Genomic DNA, 20,249 nt, shown 5'->3' with positions numbered 1-20,249 from the left:
GTCTGATATCACCCTTGCAGTGAAACCTGCCTTCTTGACATAGATCAAACACAGCAGCATACATAGAATATTCAACTTGATCAAAAGCTTTACACACTTGGTTGGGTTCTTTGTCTGGAGTCTGAAGACTTGGTGGGGTTCATTGTTCGGAGTCTGATGAAGTCAAAAGGTTGTAGTTTTGCATACAGATTGTACATGTAGAAAAAACAGTGTTCATTGTACATTAAAACCAAACCAGAAAAACAAATGACAACAATGACCAGATATTGTAATGCAAGAACGTGTAAATATAGTGGGAGGCTAAAAATGATATCAGGGAATTCATAAATCTGCGAATTAGCATCGACTGACCGAGTCCAATCAACAACAGTGGCCGGAAAAATAAATACAAATAAAAAGTCCCGCGTGTTGTCATGTGATTAGAGAAATACACCTTTATCACTAAAAGTTATTATTTGAGTTTATGGCGTTGTTGAGGTGTTCAGAGAGAAAAAACGTTTCACATAAATATAAATTCTGATCCTAAACATGTTGATCATACTGAACAAAGTGTAAACTATGAATTTTAACAGTGCAATTTCCAATCCCTGTTATTATCAAATTGTTCACCGTGAGACATGGTTTATGATGTTCAATGTAATACCGGTAATCTAAAATGTCACAAATCTTGGTTATTACTGGTTACAGTTTGGTTTGTGAGTTCATCTATTGTGCCAGCCATAACTACATGCTAAATTGTTAGTGATACAGTAATTAGTCTATGTTCATTTTATACTTGTCGGAGTGAATCTGGATTTAGAAATGCCTTGGTTTCTACGGTCCTGGGCTTTTTAGGATATTTAGCACAGAGATTCTATTCCTCGCTATGCAGTAAAATTCAGATAAAAAGACTATAGATCCAAAGTCCCCTACACCACTACCCATCAGACCTCCGTCCTTATTCAATACCACCCCTGCCTATGTCCAACCTCATCCACTGTCACAGTGGAAACCACCTCTGCTTCTACTGCACCTATGAGCATGCTCGTATGCAATAGTCATTCTTACTTTAGGAGCAAGTACCCATCCTATAGTGCAATGTCTCTTTAAAGAGTGATATGTTTATTGTGATATTTTAATAATGTAGTAGTGGAATCCTAGTTGAAATGTCTCTATATAATGCCATTTTATCCTCCTGGGAAACAGCCCATTGACTGATTATGGGGCTGCTTCCTTAACAACTAGGCCATCACTGCCTCCCATTAGGCCACCAGTGCCCCAATTAATATATTAATAATTTATTAATATATTAATAATAATATCAATACATATTTTTAATCCTATGTATTTATAAACGTTTCTATCGTGTGGGTCATTTATGTATTTGTGATTGAGTGGTGTGTGTCCTTGTGTTGTGTTTTGTCCTGTGGGTCATGAGGAGGAAGAGGAATTGATTGTTGTGTTGTACATTTGCACTTCTTGGTGAGTGCAGCGAGGTATGTTTGTTTATTTTCAAAATGTATGGTTATATGTGGATGTTTGCGTGCGTTTTAATACAGTTTTCACTATGCTATATAGGAACATATATTGGATTTTTTTTCATGAACTTTGAATAAAGCAAAGAAAACTTTAAGCATCTGTCAGGATCCAAGGGTAGCTACACATCCGGAGGAAGAGGCTTCCGGAGAGTGTAATAAAGGCTTCTCCAGTGTCACCTTCTGCTGGACCCATTCACCTTTTATCGAGTTTGTAGGAGAAGTTGCTGATGGATTGGGGGTCCACAGCAAGTGTTGTCCACGTTTGTTGGAAAGATTAAAAAGGCTGAATTTTGGCATCATTGTGCAAGCATCTTTGATTTCTCTATAAGATTATACAGTGCAAGACAACAGAGAACTTGACCTGGCGACTGGATAGCTGAATATGGCATTCCAGGCATATTTAATGCTTCTCTTAAGAACATTCCAAAAATCTATGCATACATGGTGAATCACTATATCTCTCTCAGGTGAACACAGGCCTCAATATAAGCTTTAAAGTTGCAACTCATGCAATTTGTCAAAACAAGACATCTGTTTACTTTACAAGGAGATCTGGATTTATTTCCTCCCATTGTTCACCAACATTCAGGAACTTCAAGGCCATCTTCAGTTATACCTACATCGAAAAAAGTACCAACAATCACCAGGGAGAAGAGGACACCATCTACAGCTGAGAGAAGGTTCTAAACATGATTGAGTAAGATTTTGAACATAACAGAATAGAGTGTCAATATTTAAGGCACATACTTTCCAGCCAAACATTCCATAACAGTTAAACCCACATAAACTATGACACTATGAAATCATCTAATCTGTATTGGTAGACCACTGGGTCCATTGTTGATGTACACAGACATTCTTCCATAACTACTTGAGCCATCCAATCTGTCTCTGAGCTACTCTAGTTCCTGGTTCATTGTATGTACCAACATGAAACTTACAAAAAAGGGCCAGCAAAGCCACCAACACCATATCACTGAAATGTCAGCGAGGAAGTGCAGTGGCAAGGAATGCACATGCTCAGGTGGCATAACCCTGGTTTCTGTCACCATGTCACCATAGTGCCAGAGTGCCTCCACCTGTGTTTTTGCCTTGGAGGGGGACTCTGTCACAGCTTGGTGCTGCTTTGCACGATCAACCTGACAAGGGGCAGTGGTGTCCTAGCTGTTAAGGAAGCAGCCCCATAATTAGAAGTTTGCCGGTTTGAATCCCGATCTGCCAAGGTGCCACTGACGTGTCATTGAGCACTGTCTAGTGCATCTCTACATTCGTGGCCAAAGGTTTTGAGAATGACACAAAGTTTGCTGCTTCAATGTTTTTGAATCTTTTTTTCTGTTTTTTCTGCAGTGCATTGATGTATAATACAAGCATTACAAATTTTTAAAAACATTTTTTTCAAGACCTCTGTGTCACGACTACGGGCTTATGGGGGAAGGAAGCGCAGAGGTCTGACATGCTGGTAAGGGGATTTTATTAACAAATAAACAATAAAACACAATAAAGAATGGCGCGGTGGCCGAAAACGATTTAACTTAAATGAAGAACGTAAACAAACCCGTAGGCGTGTGGCGATTGCCAGAACTCAAAATACACTTGAACCAAAACCAGGTCAAGTTCGTGCAAGTGAAGTTCACGAAAATGCCGGAGACCCAGAAGGGGCGGAAACTTCCGGCATTTATGGGGCGTCAGGATTGGAGTCAGGTGTGGAGCCCAGCTGCAGGCAATCCTGACACTCTGCAATTCGCCTTGGCATGTTTTCAATCAATTTCTGTGACAGATCCTGACTGATGGCAACCCATTCCTCCATAATCAGTTCTTGGCATTTTTGTTTGTCTACGGGCCTCCTGAGGATTGACCACAAGTTCTCAATTGGATTAAGGTCCGGGAGTTTCCTGGCCATGGATCTAAAAATGTTAATGTTTTGTTCCTCGAGCTACTTAGTTGCCCCTTTGGCTTTATGGCACTGTGCTCCATCATGCTGGAATAGGCATTGTTCTTCACCAAACTGTTCTTGGATGGTTGGGCGATATGAAAGGTCTCAGGATGCTTTAGGGTTGGCACAAAACAGGACTGATGGCAGAAAACATCTGCCAGCTGGTCTGCACCATCTCCGAGAATCTTCCAGCCTTTAAACTGAGACCAAGACAGAGCAGAGACCAAGACTGAAATCAGATTAGGGCTAGAATAGACGTCACATTACTCACCTGTAGAGATCAACTGTAGAGAAAAAATGCATTGGTGTCATTACTCATTAAATATAATTCATGCTATCTTTTCAATTTAAAAATCCATTTAAAATCTCCCAGATTTGTCATAGTTACAAGGCCTGATGGAAAATAATTTTCTCACCAATCCTCTCGAGAACTTCAACACTAGTGAGTGCCATGTATCAAATCTTTTCTGCCACATGTCTGAGCAATTAATAACAACAAAACTCTACCATAACATTACTTCTCGAAGAAGGTACTGCAGCATCAGAGCCAGATGAAATGAGGTGAGATGTCTGTCATTCATTGCTCAGTCATTATTGCGATTCCTATCATTCAGACTTGGCCGATCCTCGTCTGTTCCTGTTATTTCTCGTCTCCATGGTAGTTGTGGCTTGTTCATATAGAAAAGCGGTGTAGATGACAAAGTTGACTTCAATGTGACTTTGAATAATAAAACTCAAACAAGACAATAACATCATCACGCAATGCAAAATGTGCCTGCCCTATTGAACAGCGCTGTCAGCTTTTAAAACGTCCGCATCAATTCTGCAAAAGCATATGGTGGTAAGTAGAGTATCCTATATATGCCTTTTTGCTCTTGTATCCCAAACATTACATTGCTCACACTGAAAAACTTAGGGAAACTAACATTTATTTTTAAATTGAAATGTACAAAGTATGCTGAAGTGAAAGTGAAGTGATTGTCATTGTGATACACAACACAGTACACGGTGCACACAACAAAATGTGTCCTCAACATTAACCCATTGGTGAGCAGTGGGCAGCCATGACAGGCACCTGGGGGGTGGGGATGGTGCTTTGCTCAGTGGCACCTCAGCGGTAAGCCTTGTTTGAACCAGTAACCTTCTGATTATGGGGTCATTTCTTTAACCGCTAGGCCACCACTGCTAAACATAGAAGGGAACAATGAACATTAATGAACATTATTAATTTAATTTTTAACAAACCTCCTTGCTAAAAAAAAGTCTGCAATCTCACCCTGCATACCTTTAAAATTATATACATATTTATAGTTTATTCCTGCACACAAAAAGGTTACCACTAACCCTTCTTCCTTTTCAAGATTTTAATTTGTATAAGGATGATATATTCAGGAATTTTGCGAATCTCTCAAATGAATTCCATATCTCACCCTCTCATCTATCTTGGTATTTTCAAATTAAGCACTGCATCAGATCTCTGTTCTTGTCCTTAATTACCTCCTACTGTAACCTGGGACAAGGTTTTCAACATAGATCCTTACCAGAAGTCACTTTTTCTAAGATTTGCAATATACTTTTATCATTTTAATTTCATAGCAACAATTTCCAGCTCACCAGAGTTAAGGTTGCTGGGAGTCTGAAGTGGAACTGGAAGAAATGTAAATGTGGAACCTCTTTAGTGTTTTATCTAAGATTCTCTCCAAGACTATAACTAACTAATTTCTGTTCTGCCCCTGCTAATAGGTGTGTGTCTAGCTTGGCAGATAAATAACAGGATCCCAAGAAAAAGCTGTGTTCCTTCCAAAGCTTTACTGGAAATCACTGTAACAAACGTAAAACTGGGTAGAATAGAGTAAAAAACTCTCTCTCTACACACAAAAGCACAGTATTCAAACCACTCCAACTTGATGTTACCTGGCAGAAAGAGGCATGGCACAATAGATGTTAAAATGATAAACAGTTTCTAATTTATTAACACCAGTAAATTATTATTGCAGTTACATGTGAATATTGAATATCTGGTTTCGATGGAAAGGCAGCTGGGAAAGAAAAAGTCCACTCCCCCACACGTGAACAGATCTTTATACACCTGGCCTACAGGAAGCTGTCACAGACCAATCAGAACCTGTTGTTTCTGACGTCACACCCCCGGTGCCGGGGAGGGCCGGCAAATGTTGCAATGCCGATCAACAAAGACATGCAAAAATGGAGGTGTTGAATCTCCATGCACAACAAAGGCACAGAAATGTCATGGCTCTGCGACGTCCCATCTTACACAAATATAGAACATATGCAGCATGATAAATTCACTTGGCACAATTAAATACAAAAAATAAACACAAAATGCTTACAGACAAATGGCTTCTGTTCATACAACACACGATAAGAAAATTTGCTCATTCAGTTACTTCCTGCAGGGTGAAGAAACTACCGCATCACAGAAAGTACAAACAAATCCTAAATAAGACATCATAGACCACTAGAGGTCAGCCTCATCCCATTATAGAACTTCTCCTCATATTCCCATATTTGGTATCCCCAAAGATTACTTTTAGCATAGTAATGCCCTGGCTTTTAATTCTTTACTAGTGGGACTTTCTTTTCTGTTGGAACTTCTACAACAACAACAACATTTATTTCTTATATAACCTATAATCACATACAGTATGTGTCAATGGGCTTTGACAGGCCCTACATTTGACACCATCTGCACACAAGTGAAATCTCCACAGAAAAAAACTAGGTGGCTAGATGCCATGTCCTTTCTTAAGCTAGAGAAAAATAAATATTCAGTGAGTGGTAACATTTCTAACAAGTGTCAATCCTTCCTAAACTTCTAGAGTTCTCTTTCTTCTTTGTCCCACTCCCTATTAGTATTATTACATTATGTTAATTATTGTTATTGTTGTTTTACTTTTTTTTTCTTTTGTTTCATGTAAATATATACTTTTTAGAACATTGTTTCAGTTATTGCTTCGTTATTTTTGTCAATAACGATCAATAAATATATTATTACAAAAATTCTGGCTGCCCATGTCAGGATTGACTGCAGCTGGGCTCATCACCGGTGGCCAATCCTGACGGCGCATAAAAGCCGGAGATTTCCGCCCCTTCATCAGCGCCGACATTCTAGTGAACTTTCGTGGACCTGAGCATGAACTTGAGTTTCTGTTTGGTGTTTTGAGTTCTGGCAATCGCCAAACGCCTGTGGGTTTGTTTTAGTTATTCCCCTTTATTTCCCGTTCCCGCCATTGTTTATTTGTATTTATTGTTTATTTCATAATAAAACCCCTTCCCAACATGTGCCTCTGTGCTTCTCTTCCCCATCAGCAAGCGGTCGTGACAGCCCACATGCTGAGCACGATTTATGTCAGTGGTTCTGAATGATCAAAGCCCTTCACATGCACCCACACTCACATGTCCTGTGCTTCTCAAAACCCACCCTGAATCCACGGCAAGTGGCCATGTGTTGGTTGCAGTCAAGGCACTACACTACAGCAGTGGAATTACTTACCTCAGGCCATTTGGTCACAGAGTGTGAAAAGATGTGGGAAAGAGGGAAGACAGACAACTTCTCAATACTCAACAAACAAGGACCCTGGCCACACTTCTGCTCTCTCTGGTAATCAGGTAGGGAAGAAGATGAAGAATTCTGCCATTCTGGTCTTGCCTTGCAGTGTCATTAGAATTTCAGAAGGTCTGTGATAAACAAAGCATTAATGTGACACTATTATTACTGTCAACCAGTAACAATATGAATACTAAGTATATTCAACATTTCAAACACTTTTTATTAGCTAAACATTCACTAGTTTTAATTTATGCATCTTATGAGTTCTTCAGCCAAACTTGCTGTCACATGATTCCATCCATGTGCCTGGGAGCAACACGGAAACAAGGTAACGTGACTCCTATAAATTGGCAAGTTGGCTACTGCCAGCCACTTAGTCATTGATTGACACACATCAACGAGACTCGGCTCCACTCTTTCTTCGAAAAATAAGACCGCTCCTGACCTAATCTTATCCTCTCTCCTGAACTCCTTCCTCTCGTCCTGTCCTAAATTGTACTCTAATACGACCACATCCGTGTGGTGTTGCGGCTTACGGCAGTTCGCGTTCGCGTAGTAAGTCGGAGGGAACTTACCTGCCTCCTTGCATCCCACTCACATTCTGGTTCCGTGGACCGTGACAAAAACATGTTTTAGTTATTTCACCTTTTTTTGTTAAGTAAATAACGCCACATGTGTTCATTTATAGTTTTGATGTCTTCAGTGAGAATCTACCAATGTAAATGGTCATGAAAATAAAAAAAAACACTAGAAGGTGCGTACAAACTTTTGGCCTGTACTGTATATGGGGTGGTATTAGCCTAGTGGGTAACACACTCGCCTAATGAACCAGAAGACCTAGGTTCAAATCCCGCTTACTACCATTGTGTCCCTGAGCAAGACACTTAACCCTAAGTTGCTCCAGGGGGACTGTCCCCTGAAACTACTGATTGTAAGTCGCTCTGGATAAGGGCGTCTGATAAATGCCGTAAATGTAAATGTAAATGTATATGTGAAGAGGGCAATTTAGGGTATTGCAAAAGCTATTTATATTTTCATTTCTTTATTTTAATCACTCCAATTTGAAGACAGTATTCCCTAAATTTCATAAAAACATTCTCTGTCACACCAGAGGAAACAAAACCCTGGATCAAGTTTATACAAACATGGCTGAAGCATATGCTGTGACCCCCCTCCCCCACTTCGGACAATCAGATCACTTTTCTTTGTTTCTCACCCCCAAGTACTCCCCCCTCATCAACCGTGTGAGGCCATCAGTGAGGACCATCAAAGTGTGGCCAGCGGGGGCTGACATCACACTCCAGGACAGGTTCCAACACACAGACTGGAGTATGTTTGCTTCACAGGCCACCTGTGGCTCTCACACGGACATCGACATCTACACCTCCTCTGTTCTGAACTACATTAACACCACTATAGACACGGTTACTACTCAGAAACAGATCACCACATACCCAAACCAGAAGCCTTGGATGAACAAGGAGGTGCGTCTCCTGCTGAAGGCACGCAATGATGCCTTCAGATCGGGTGATGCACAGGCCTACAGCATTTCCAAGGCAAATCTGAAGAGGGGCATCAAAAAGGCCAAGCACTGCTACAAACTAAAGCTAGAGGAATACTTCTCCAATGCTGATCCTTGACGCTTGTGGCAGGGCATTCAGGCCATTACAGACTATAAACACAGCAACTCAGCACCCACAACTACAAATATCCTCTTTCTGAATGAGCTTAACGACTTTTATGCTCGCTTTGAAAGAGACAACAAGCAACCTGCTGTCAAGATCCCCTCCTTTACCAACCACTCGCCCATCACATTCACCTCCTCAGATGTTTGCACTGAGCCGGATCAATGCGCGCAGGGTTGCTGGACCAGACAGCATCCCGGGCCGCGTACTTAGAGCATGCGCAGAGCAGCTCGCTGGTGTATTCACAGACATTTTTAACATGTCCCTCTTTTTCTTGTAAATATGTTCATACTTATTTTCATACCATCTCCTGCACATATCACTTTATGTATATACATAACTTATTTGACCGGTATCCTGCACTTGCTGCTTATTGCACTTCTGATTAGACCTAAACTACATTTCGTTGCCGTGTACTTGTACATGTGTAATGACAATAAAGTTGAATCTAATCTAATCTTTAAATAATTTGGTGTTCTATTAATATAATTTTTATTTGTTTGTATAATTAATAAAAATATATATTTAATGATATATTTATTGATTTAAATATATATTTAGTGATGAATTGAGAACACAAAGAACTGAACATATCTGGTGTTTAGGACCCAGGGGATTATCTGCAGTTAACAGCCCCCACCTCACACATGAAGACCAGCTCAAACTGAACATTATTCAAAAACGTTTAACATTTACACAACAATGATATAGTATTACAAATATAAGACTAAAATGCTTAATTTCTTCAAATATTTGGTGCTGGCATTGTGTCCCATGCTGATGGTATCAACTTCACCATCTCTGCAGACAGGTAAAACATGCGCAGTATTTTCTCTATATTTATATATATATATTTATATATAAAATGGCTTTGACTACTCCGTAAAATGAAATAAAAAAAATTTTAAGACAGAGGTAAGAATAATTCATTTCTCTTCAACAATGCACAGTTGAATTTTAATTAAGTTATTTAAATACATTAAAGTAACTTATCTTATCTTAATTCTTATCTTAATTCATGAATTTGTATCTGGGATAACAGTGTTTTCTGGTTCAGGGTAAGTAGAAATTTTGTAATTTGTTCTTATTTCATAAATATAAATACATTTTAATAAAAATGAATTGGTTAGTTGTTAAGTAGCAACCATAGTTTTTGTTCAGAGTTTCTATGTCTGGAGAGCAGTGGGTGTACATGATATTGCTCCAGTTATTATGAACATACACACAGTCTGTAGTGTCTGCTTCTGTCGTTGTGATGTTCAAATTACGTTTAATGTTTAGATTTATTGCTGAGTTTTCAGTGTATTGACTTGGAACTTGTACCTATACTTGGCCTGTATGACTCAGGACTGTTCAGATATTTTTACCATCCTGCACTATTCTGCCCGATCCTACGATCCTGTGTTTTAGAAGTTTTGGTAATATAATAAAGAGTTTATCTCTAATCCTGACAGGTAATGTGATTTTGATGAGGGGAAGATTGTCCAGTCTTGTGCAGCTTTATCCTAGGCTATGCCATAGATTGTTTTAGCTTGCATGCATTGTTAGTGTATCATTAGTGAACTCAACAAAGGAACAGATTTGGCACACAGATATCAGGAGGGTACATCAGTGGCATTCGCACGGAGGAACCGGTCTGTGTACCACAGGCCACTAAGTTCTGGTCCCCTCCCATTGGCATAAAAAGCCATGGACGGCTAATGGAAACTTACAGTTAATTTCCCTCAGACAGAGCAAATTCTCCTCACATCGAGAGCCAGAGATGATGGCCTAGGGCCAAAACTGTTCCTCTGAAAAGGCCTTTGAGAGCAGCAAGGTCAATTTTGTGGTTCAGAAGCTGAATGGACAAGGCTGTAGGTCTCAGGGCCTGCTGACTATGTAGGATGGGCATGATTGCATGGACACACACACTGTGATGTTAGCTCTGAATAAAACAGATTAACAGCATTGTTGCTTCCTTTATAAAATAATAATAATAAACTTTTCGAAACTTTTATTATTATTATTTTAGAAAGGAAGCAACTTTACTTGTCATTTACTTGTAATCAATCCGATGCCAAAAGTTGTGTAGCAGCATTACTGCTCTGTGCTTTAATTTAAAATTTAATTATCAGTCCTTCTGAACTACTACAGGATGGAATTGTAAAATGTCTGGTGATCTTTTGCCTGAAGATATTAAACAGCTGCCTGTCTCAAGACCACAACAGAGCAGTGGCCGCTCTCCCATTATCTACCACAACAATCATCTGATTGTGTCACTGTCCTGCTACCAGGCTTACTCAGACAGTAGTCACGTGTCACTCATTTTTAAAACAATGCCATATTTCAGTAAAGAAAGCAAAAAACCCCACTCATAAATACCAGCATATTTACCATAATCACATTGACACCGATGGTCTGGGGAGATCCCTGAAGGGTCACACATACCATAAATTAATGTGACTGGTCATAAACCATACAACATGGAAATAAAGACCGGTCTCAAAACCATTTTTTGTGGTCTTGTTTTATTTTGTCTGTCTTCTCTTGGTCTTGACTGGACAGTTTAGGACAGTTATGTAATATTTCTGTATTTAACTAAAATGTATTTAAGAGTGTCAGTGAACATTTGAGAGACAATGTCCATTGTCTATAATTCAAAGCAAGGGATCATTACATTGCCATTTTCATAGCCTGCCTGAGGCCTCTATTTGTGGTATAAGAGACTTGATATGAACCTCTTTCTGGTAACTCCCATCTCTTATTTTTTTCCATCAGACTTCATAACTGAGAAATCTGGGGGATTACAAATGAGAGACATATGGACAATATAATTGAAAAGATAAGATGCATTATATTTAACAATTAATGACACTTTACAGCGATACCTTTTGCTCTACAGTTGATCTGAGCAATGTGATGTCTATTCTAGCCACAGTTTGTTTTTGGTTTTGGTTCTGGTTTTGGTCTCAGTCTTGACCAGTCTTGGTCTCGGTCTCACCTTAATGTGGCTTGGTCTCGGTACTCTCAAATCTTGGGAAGTGTCCTGGTCTTGATACCCTCTGGTCTCAGCAATTTCTTGGTCTCGGTTTAGGCGGCCTTGACTACAGCACTAATGAAAATGAGACGAGGAATTATTTCCTTTCATTTAATTGCATTATTATTATAATGCAATATTTCTGTTTCCAGTGTCTCCCATCCGGTTGCACAGATGATGTCACATCCTCAAACCCAATTCACAGCATTATTTAGATTTCTGAATACTTAGCAGATGACTGGGAGAAAAAGACAAAGCAACCTTTGGACTGGGGACACATTAAACAAATGTCCTGCCCCCTTACATCAATTTTTTAGACATTGAGAATCATAAATAACCCACAAACTGAATATGGACAAGACTGTCATGGCTGCCCACTGCTCACTAAGGATAATGGGTTAAAAGCAGAGGACACATTTTGTTGTGTGCACCGTGTGCTTTGTTGTGTATCACAATGACTTTCACTTTCTTTTTAGATTTACTACAGTAGCTCTGTTTTTGAGCAGATCCATCCAGTTGCTGTGTCAAGTTTCTAAACTGGGCACACACTACGCAATTTTGCACTCGTGCAATAACTGTGGAAGAAACAAACAAATATTTTTAATGTGGTCTTGCCTACTTATCATGACTGGGACAACATTGAGAAAGTTAATTATAGTGGTAAATCTCATGAATGTTTGTGATTCCCACCTTTTAATTTATTTATTTTTTCTTGCATGTTTTGCTTTGTTTAGCATCAACTGTGATGTGAGTTCTTCATAATGCTTCTGTAGTGTGAGCAGTTGGGTCTCCAGGCATCAGACCATACAGTGTGCACACATAAATCGTGAGCTTTTTTTCCACATGCGATGTGTTCATGCAGTTTGAGCTGGGTGTTTCCCCATGACAAGATAACGATCCAGGAAAGTATCATTGTCAGCTTGTCTGTTGTATAGACCCAACTGTAGGACCCAGACACAAACTAAAGCTTATTCACTTTTGTCACGAGGCAAATTCGTTGACACACTTACAGACATACTGTGAGTGGGAGGACAAGCCGTCGTACAGGGAGAGGACACTGTATGAGCTAGGGAGGAGGACCGGAGGAGTTTGGTCTGTGAGGGGGAGACTGGTGGGGAGTGAGGATGGAGAGGAAGCCGTGGACATGCCACAGCACGGCGGGGAGTGAGTTCTGGATCTGTGGGAAGTACCGGGGCAGAGGAGAACTGGAAGACGGCGGTATTCAGGATGGTCCGGGAGTGTGGACTGGACGGGAGGATGTCTTGGGCGGCAGGAAGGTAGGGGAGCATGGGTTCACGTCTTAACACAAGGGGCTGGCAGACTCAAGGTCAGGGACAGGCAGAAGTCGTGGCCAGGTAGCTCAATTCTGAGTTCCGGTGTGGTTTCAAGGGGGTCAGGTAATTCTCAAAGTCGGGGGCAGGCGAATTATTTACATTTATCAGATGCACTTATCCAGAGCGACTTACAATAAGTAGTTACAGGGACAGTCCCCCCGTGGGGGATATTTAGGGTTGCCTTGCTCAGGGACACAATGGTAGTTTGTGGGATTTGAACCTGGGTTTTCTGGTTCATAGGCGAGTGTGTTACCCAATAGGTTTCTACCGTGTAAGTGAGCTAGCAGCTCTGGTGAGCGGACGGCATCTCTTCGGGGTCACCTGACTTTTATACTCAACGCTGCCGCTTTCATTTCCTCTTCCGGGTCGTTGTCTCCCTGGCTGGTCTGGCGCTCTCTGGTGGGTTGGAGGTGTGTTGGCCATGACAGAGCCCCACTCCTAGGCCCGGACCCTGGCGGTCATGGAAATCCAGGAGTAAGGCCGGATCCAGGATATCCCGCCGGGGACCAGGGCAATTGGGGTAGAGGGAGGAAAAGGCCTTGTGGCTTCTGGTTGTCGATTTTATGTGCTGCACAGGTGGAACAGGTGGTGGTGTACGCACACACACAAAGACAGACAAAAGTGAAGGTCTTCTGGCTCCCTCTCTGGGCTCTCCTGGACCTGCTCATGACCCTCTCGCCACCCGTCAGTGCTGTGTTCCACACTGTGGGGTCTTCCTGTACTGGCTAGTTCTGGGTGTGGGGGTGGGGCAGGGTTCGATCCATGGCTCGGGCTCTGGTCGATCACCCTCAGCAGTAGTAGTAGCCTAGTGGGTAACACACTCACCTATGAACCATAAGTCCCAGGTTCAAACCCCACTTACTACTATTGTGTCCCTGAGCAAGACACTTAATCCTAAGTGTCTCCAGGGGGACTGTCCCTGTAACTACTGATTGTAAGTCGCTCTGGATAAGAACATCTGATAAATGCTGTAAATATAATGTAAATGTAGCTCCAGGAAGTCCTGGATCATCAATTCCCACAATGTTGCGCAGAAAGATAGTGGAGCAATATAAAAATTGCGAGGTCTTTGCATCTATCATCAACGGTGCATAACATTATCCGAAGATTCAGAGAATCTGGAACAATCTCAAGGTCGTAAAACCATATTGGATGCCCGTGATCTCCAGGCATCCAATGACACTGCACCACAACCAGGAATGTTCGAAGTTCCTTTTGGAAATATGGCATGCCATGTCATCCGGACCAAAGAGGACAAGGACAACCCAACTTGTTATAAATGCTCAGTTCAGAAGCCTGCATCGCTGATGGTATGGGGTTGCATGAGTGCGTGTGGCATGGGCAGCTTGCATGTCTGGAAAGGCACCATCAATGCAGAAAAATAGATTCAGATTCTAGAACAACATATGCTCCCATCCAGACGTCATCTCTTTCAGGGAATACCCTGTATTTTTCAACAAGATAATGCCAGACCACATTTTGCATCAATCGCAACATCATGGCTGCGTAGGAGAAGGATCCGGGTACTGAAATGGCCAATCTGCAGTTCAGATCTTTCACCTATAGAGAACATTTGGCGCATCATAAAGAGGAAGGTGCGACAAAGAAGGCCCAAGACGATTGAACAGTTAGAGTCCTGTATCAGACAAGAATGGAAGAGAATTCCTATTTCTAAACTCGAGAAACTGGTCTCCTCAGTCCCCAGACATCTGTTGAGTGTTGTAAGAAGAAGGGTAGATGCCACACAGTGGTGAAAATGGCCTTGTCCCAACATTTTTGGGATTTGTTGACACCATGAAATTCTGAATCAACATATATTTCCCTTAAAATGATACATTTTCTCCGTTTAATTTTTTTTCTGTGATTTATGTTCTGTTTTGAATAAAAAATTAGAAGTTTGCACCTCCACATCATTGCATTCAGTTTTTATTCACAATTTGTATAGTGTTCCAACTTTTTTGGAATCCGGTTTGTAAATGCTGTAAATGTAAATTTACGGTTCAATCGGCCAAGGTGCCACTGAGGTACCACACAATACTCCCTGGGCACCTTTCATGGCTGCCCACTGCTCACTAAGGGTGATGGGTTAAATGCAGAGGACACATTTATTTGTGTGAACCTTGTGCTGTGCTGCAGTGTTTCACAATGACAATCACTTCACTTTCACCTAACTAGAATTGCAATGTTTAAAAAAGAGACTTCATTTACATTTATTTCATTTATCAGACACCCTTATCCAGAGTGACTTGCAATCAGTAGTTACAGGGACAGTCCCCCTGGAGACTCTCAGGGTTAAGTGTCTCTCTCAGGGATACAAAGTGGGGTTTGAACCTGTGACTTTGTGGTCTTCTGGTTTATAGGCGAGTGTGTTACCCACTAGGCTAATTCTGACTAAAATGCTCAGACCTTTAGTCAACTGAATCTTTACTAGACTAAAATGTGTATGGCCAGACAAAAAAAAATAGACTAAAACTAAAATGAACACAGACAGACTATAGAATCTATGTTGTTGCTTAATTCTATTTTACACAACTGCAGTTGGATGCAACATAAAGAACTTATATACTGGTGACAGTCAAAGGGGTATGTCCCAAAAGAAGGTCTGTGCTGCTTATCCAGAATTTTTAGTTTTTTTCCAGTAGCCAAGCCAAGCAGACCCCCACCAGCAGAACAGCTGCAGACAGAGAGTGCCAGTGTAGGCACAAACTGAGCTCTGGATAATTACCAGAGTTTTGACTGATGAGGTAACTCATCTCCATGGAGTTGTAGGATGAAGCATCTATCTAATCAGACACACTCTCAGCTGTTTCCCCTCATTCGCACTCGCAAGACCAGCTTACACCACATGAATAGACATATTGTAAGCAAGAAGGAAATCCTTGTGCTGAAATGCAGCAGTTGTTGAGAGAGTGCATCCACTTGGGTCCAGTATGGTTTCTTCCTTGCCTGCAGCAGAATTGTAAAGCATACATCTTAATTAAATTAATACTAAGTTATGGGTATATTGTAGCATAATAGTTACTTGTTACAAGGTCAATTAATGGACATAGTTAGTTTACTCTCTTTGTCTGGGTTATTCCATTCTGCACTGGTTTCTGTATAGGTTTGTTTAGTTATAGATCCATCAGCATTTGTAATAACAGTTTAAATTGAGGCTGTTTGGCTGTTTTAATGGTAACTATGATAACATGTTCTGAAACTCACCAGCATTTGAGAGGTGGAATTTTGGAGGAGGGATGTCACTGACAAATAATTGACCAATACTGGCCTCCTCCGGTTCTTCCCCTTCAGTGTCTGTCTGGATAGTGTGTGTGAATCAGACCATGCAAGTGTGAGTCTGCAAGCTTAGCTCTGAGCTTGCAGAAGGAAGAGTGCTGCCTGAAGACTTTATGCAACATGCAGCTCAGTCTAGGATTCTGCATTCTTTTGGCTCTATACACATGGCCTCTCCATTCCTGGCAAAGTCCAATGGCTCAATCTTCAAGCAAATCTATCAACACTTCAACTGAAAGAAAAAACGGGGCTTCAGCTGCACAAGTTAAGCGGTCTGTCCGTGATGGAGGAAAGTTTAAGGAGGACATCACTGGGGTAGGTGAAGAAATCATGGATGATGCAACAGGGGTCCAGAAGATTGTCCAGAACTGGAATAAAAACCTGAGTAAGATGCCAACCAGGGAACCAGGACAAGCCCAGACTGGTAATCACACCTCACAGTTGAGTGGGTCCTCAGAGTGGGGAAGTTTGATTAGGTCTGAGTCTGTGTTTGAGGAGTCAGTGTTGGAAATAGAGTCAGGTGGAAATCTCTTGGAATCCCTACCCAACAATGGTAGGGTTATGATGGATACAGAGTTGACACTAGGTGTCAGCAGTTATACACTGAAATGGAGCCCTCATTCTGCCAATGTGCCCAACTGGATGATGGCTGGAGGGACAACCGCAGAGCCCCCTCTGTGCCTGCCCCGCCACCTTGACTGGCCCTTCTGTGTATTGCAGGCCACATCTGGGTTTGCAGTGCCTAACTTTCTCAGTCACAACAGCGCTGAAGAGGTGGGCTTGGTCCTACAAGACTGGGCATGGCTCATAGGCTCAGGGTGTCATCGTGATTTGGAACAGTTTTTCTGCCTGCTCTTGGTGCCCCAGTGTGGTCCATTGGGTCCACCTCCACTGCCCTGCCGTGGCATGTGTGAGGCCATTCTGGATAGTTGCTGGTCTTCTCTGGACGAGAGGGGTCTGCCCATCACCTGCCTCTCTCTACCAAACAGTCTGCCCCATGAGTACCCCTGTGTATCTCTGTCGAGTTGTAACTGCAAAGGTAACGTGGTGTGTTTAGTAACTGATGCATGTGGTGCACTGCTGAGGGCAGTTTGGGCTGAGATTCATGTGGTCAGTGGATGCTTGTTTGGCTTTTTTTTCATTCTGCTTGGAAAGACAAGTTTGGGAGTTCAAAAGCATGTGTTGGCTGCACATGATAGAGTTAAGTTGCTTGCATGTATGAGAGTGCATGTTAGAGTGCTTATGTATTTACTATAACAATGGAAAGCCATCAAACATACACATTCTCTCTAATGAAATGTGAGCACTGTATGAACTGAATGTATATTTTACTGATTGTTCCACAGCAAAGTGGTAATTTACTGTAAACTAGGTGTTAACTTGCTGTAAATTTATGAAATGCTAGCAATGCCAATAGTGGTGTAGAGGCATTAGTTAACATGTAGGAGCATTGAGTATTTAACTGACCAAAATAACACAAGAGATAAGATATTGGAACAGGCAGGCCTGGTCTGCCTAATTTGCATCAACCGATGCTGATAGACACATCACCTTTACTGGTAGACTTAAATAATCTAGCCACAAAAATCATTTACATGCTTTCTTGCTGAGGCACCCCAGTGTCCCACAGTATCAAAAACAATGACTTTTACACAAAGTATTATTTTGAGTAATGTTTTTTATTTTCAAAAAAGTGAAGTGATTGTCATTGTGAACACACATGGAGCATTTAACCCATCACCTTGGTGAGCAGTTGGCAGCCATGAAAGGCTGAGGTTTGGGGTTTGAACAAGTAACTTTCCACCATCTCTCTCCCTATAATCAAATCAAGTATTTTTCTATTTACTCTAATTGTTCTTACTCCTGTACATTTAAGTAAAAATTCATCTAATCCTGTAATGTATCCAAGGGCTGCCAAACTATATCCTGCATGGCTGTGACACCTCTACTTAGCCTATAGTCCCTTTACCCTCAGCTTTGACATCATGAATTAATGAGGCTGTATGCATTGTGTTATGTGCAGACTGGAGGAAAGTCCAGGCCTCTGACACAACAATGAAGCCACTTAGCCTCTGCAGACCAGAGACATAAAAAAGGCGCCTATCCTTTACCACAGACATGCATGTGAATAGATGAATAGTGTTAGAACACAGTTTTTTTGCCAAGCACTGAGCTCATCTTTCAGTGGGGGAGATCCATGTCCTGATTTTATCTGTTGAAAATATAAATATTAGGCAGTAATGCTGGCATTACATTTGAGAGTTTTTATGGGCATAAAGTAACTTTGAATCTGACTCTACCAGGAGAGCCTATAGACCAGATCAGACAGATCAGCTCCACAGATGTCAAAATGTTTCCAGAACTGGTATGTTCCACTTCTTGTCTGTCTCTGCTGATTGAACATGCCCAGCTGTTACATCTGTGAGGGTCTATGAAGGGTCTAAGGGTCTATCTGGACAATCTAGAGAATCATTGTTTTGTTTCTGTACTGTCTATGTACTGTAGCTGAAATGACAATAAAGCTCACTTGAACTTAAATCAGTATAGCAGAGGTGTCCTCTTACATGACTGAGGGGGTTCTGCTTAGTTTTCACAAAGTGACTGCTTGTAGTTTGTAGATGTACAAACGTAGGTAGATGAATGAGTAAAATGACTGCTGTTTGTAAGTTGGAGGGGTATACCAGGTAGCCACTGAATGCTTGTAGAGAATTAGCCCCATTATTGGTCTGAAAACCTGACTGATTCTGACACAATGTAATACTGTATACAGTATATGTTGCTATGTGTAGTACACTGCATGTGAAAAGTTTGGATTCACCTACTCATTTATGAGTCTTACATTTAAAAAAAAACTAAAGACACATAACACATATGAAATAACACATGTGAGGTAATGTAATAAACAAAAAAAGCAAACAAAGCCAACAAAATTTTACATTTTTGGCTCTCCAAATCAGGGAGCTTTTAATGTGATGGCAGCATTTCACACTATTGTCTTTGCTTCACCGCCTTAAGGTAGACAACAAGGGTTTCCAACACTTCAGTTTACTCTGAAAACAATCTGATCATTCATTCATGTAAATTAGCATCTCATGAAGTGGCTTTTGATGATGACATCAGTGAACAAAGCAGCCATGAAAGTAAAAAGAGGCAAAAAACCCCATTAAACATACTTCACTTTCTCCTGATACAAAAATAGTATTTGATTTAGATTTTTCAAAATGGCTCCATATTAGTTTCCATAAGGCCTCCAGTACTGCTCGCCTGGTCTCTCCATCGCTAAAGGTAAAAGGAAAAGATTCATCTAAACTCTTCTTCGTCTTGGCCCCCCCGGCGGAATGAACAGCTCAGTCACTGAGAATTTTCAAACGACAGCTCAAGACCTTCCTCTTTAAAGAATATTTAGATTAACTTGTAACTTTTCTTATTGTCGAACTTGTGTACAGAATCTACAACAGAGTGAATAAAAAAAGATTGTATTCATAGTTGGGGGTCCTAGTGAACCGGAATTGATCTCTTCATCGATGGTAACTTGAAAGCATGTTGTAAGTCACTCTGGATAAGGGCATCTGCCAAATGCCGTAAATGTAATTGTAAATGTAGTGCAATCTTCTGACTGGTAGTGTAGTATATGGCATGTAGAGTCAGTGCTGCTGTTGCAGGTGTCAGGCCTGTCTTGAGAGACTGTGAGTAAAGACCCCCAGAGGGACTCACATCTGGACCACATAACCAGCAGGATAAACTTTCTCAGCTGCCTGTGCATACAAGAGTGTGTGTGTCTGTGAATGAACATGACAGTGTGTTTACGTGCTTGAGAAAGGGTGTTCATGCACTTGTGTTTGTAAGAAATCCAGAGAGAAATTGTGTGTGAATGGGTGTTGTCATGACTGCAGTCTACAGGAACGTGCTGAATGATTTCT

The 20,249-nt window shown here is 41.1% G+C and overlaps 1 protein-coding gene across 3 annotated transcripts in view; it reads left to right on the top strand.

Moving 5' to 3' along the window:
- The first annotated feature begins 9,376 nt into the window (after positions 1 to 9,376).
- col18a1b (collagen type XVIII alpha 1 chain b) overlaps positions 9,377 to 20,249 on the top strand; it is a 43,245-nt gene continuing 32,372 nt past the window's right edge. Inside the window, exon 1 of one of the 3 annotated variants that reach the window (XM_028955133.1) lies at positions 9,377 to 9,517. In XM_028955133.1, coding sequence (XP_028810966.1) covers positions 9,439 to 9,517 — 79 coding nt within the window. In that variant the 5' untranslated portion in view covers positions 9,377 to 9,438. Of the gene's footprint in view, positions 9,518 to 16,347; positions 16,754 to 16,816; positions 17,369 to 20,249 lie in introns of those variants that run through there. The other 2 variants (XM_028955132.1, XM_028955131.1) reach the window with 2 other exon arrangements.

The sequence above is a fragment of the Denticeps clupeoides genome, chromosome 15 (genome assembly GCF_900700375.1).
Source record: "Denticeps clupeoides chromosome 15, fDenClu1.1, whole genome shotgun sequence".
Lineage (NCBI taxonomy): Eukaryota > Metazoa > Chordata > Actinopteri > Clupeiformes > Denticipitidae > Denticeps > Denticeps clupeoides.
The sequence above is the reverse complement of the archived record's forward strand: the minus strand, read 5'-3'. Positions and strand labels throughout refer to the sequence as shown.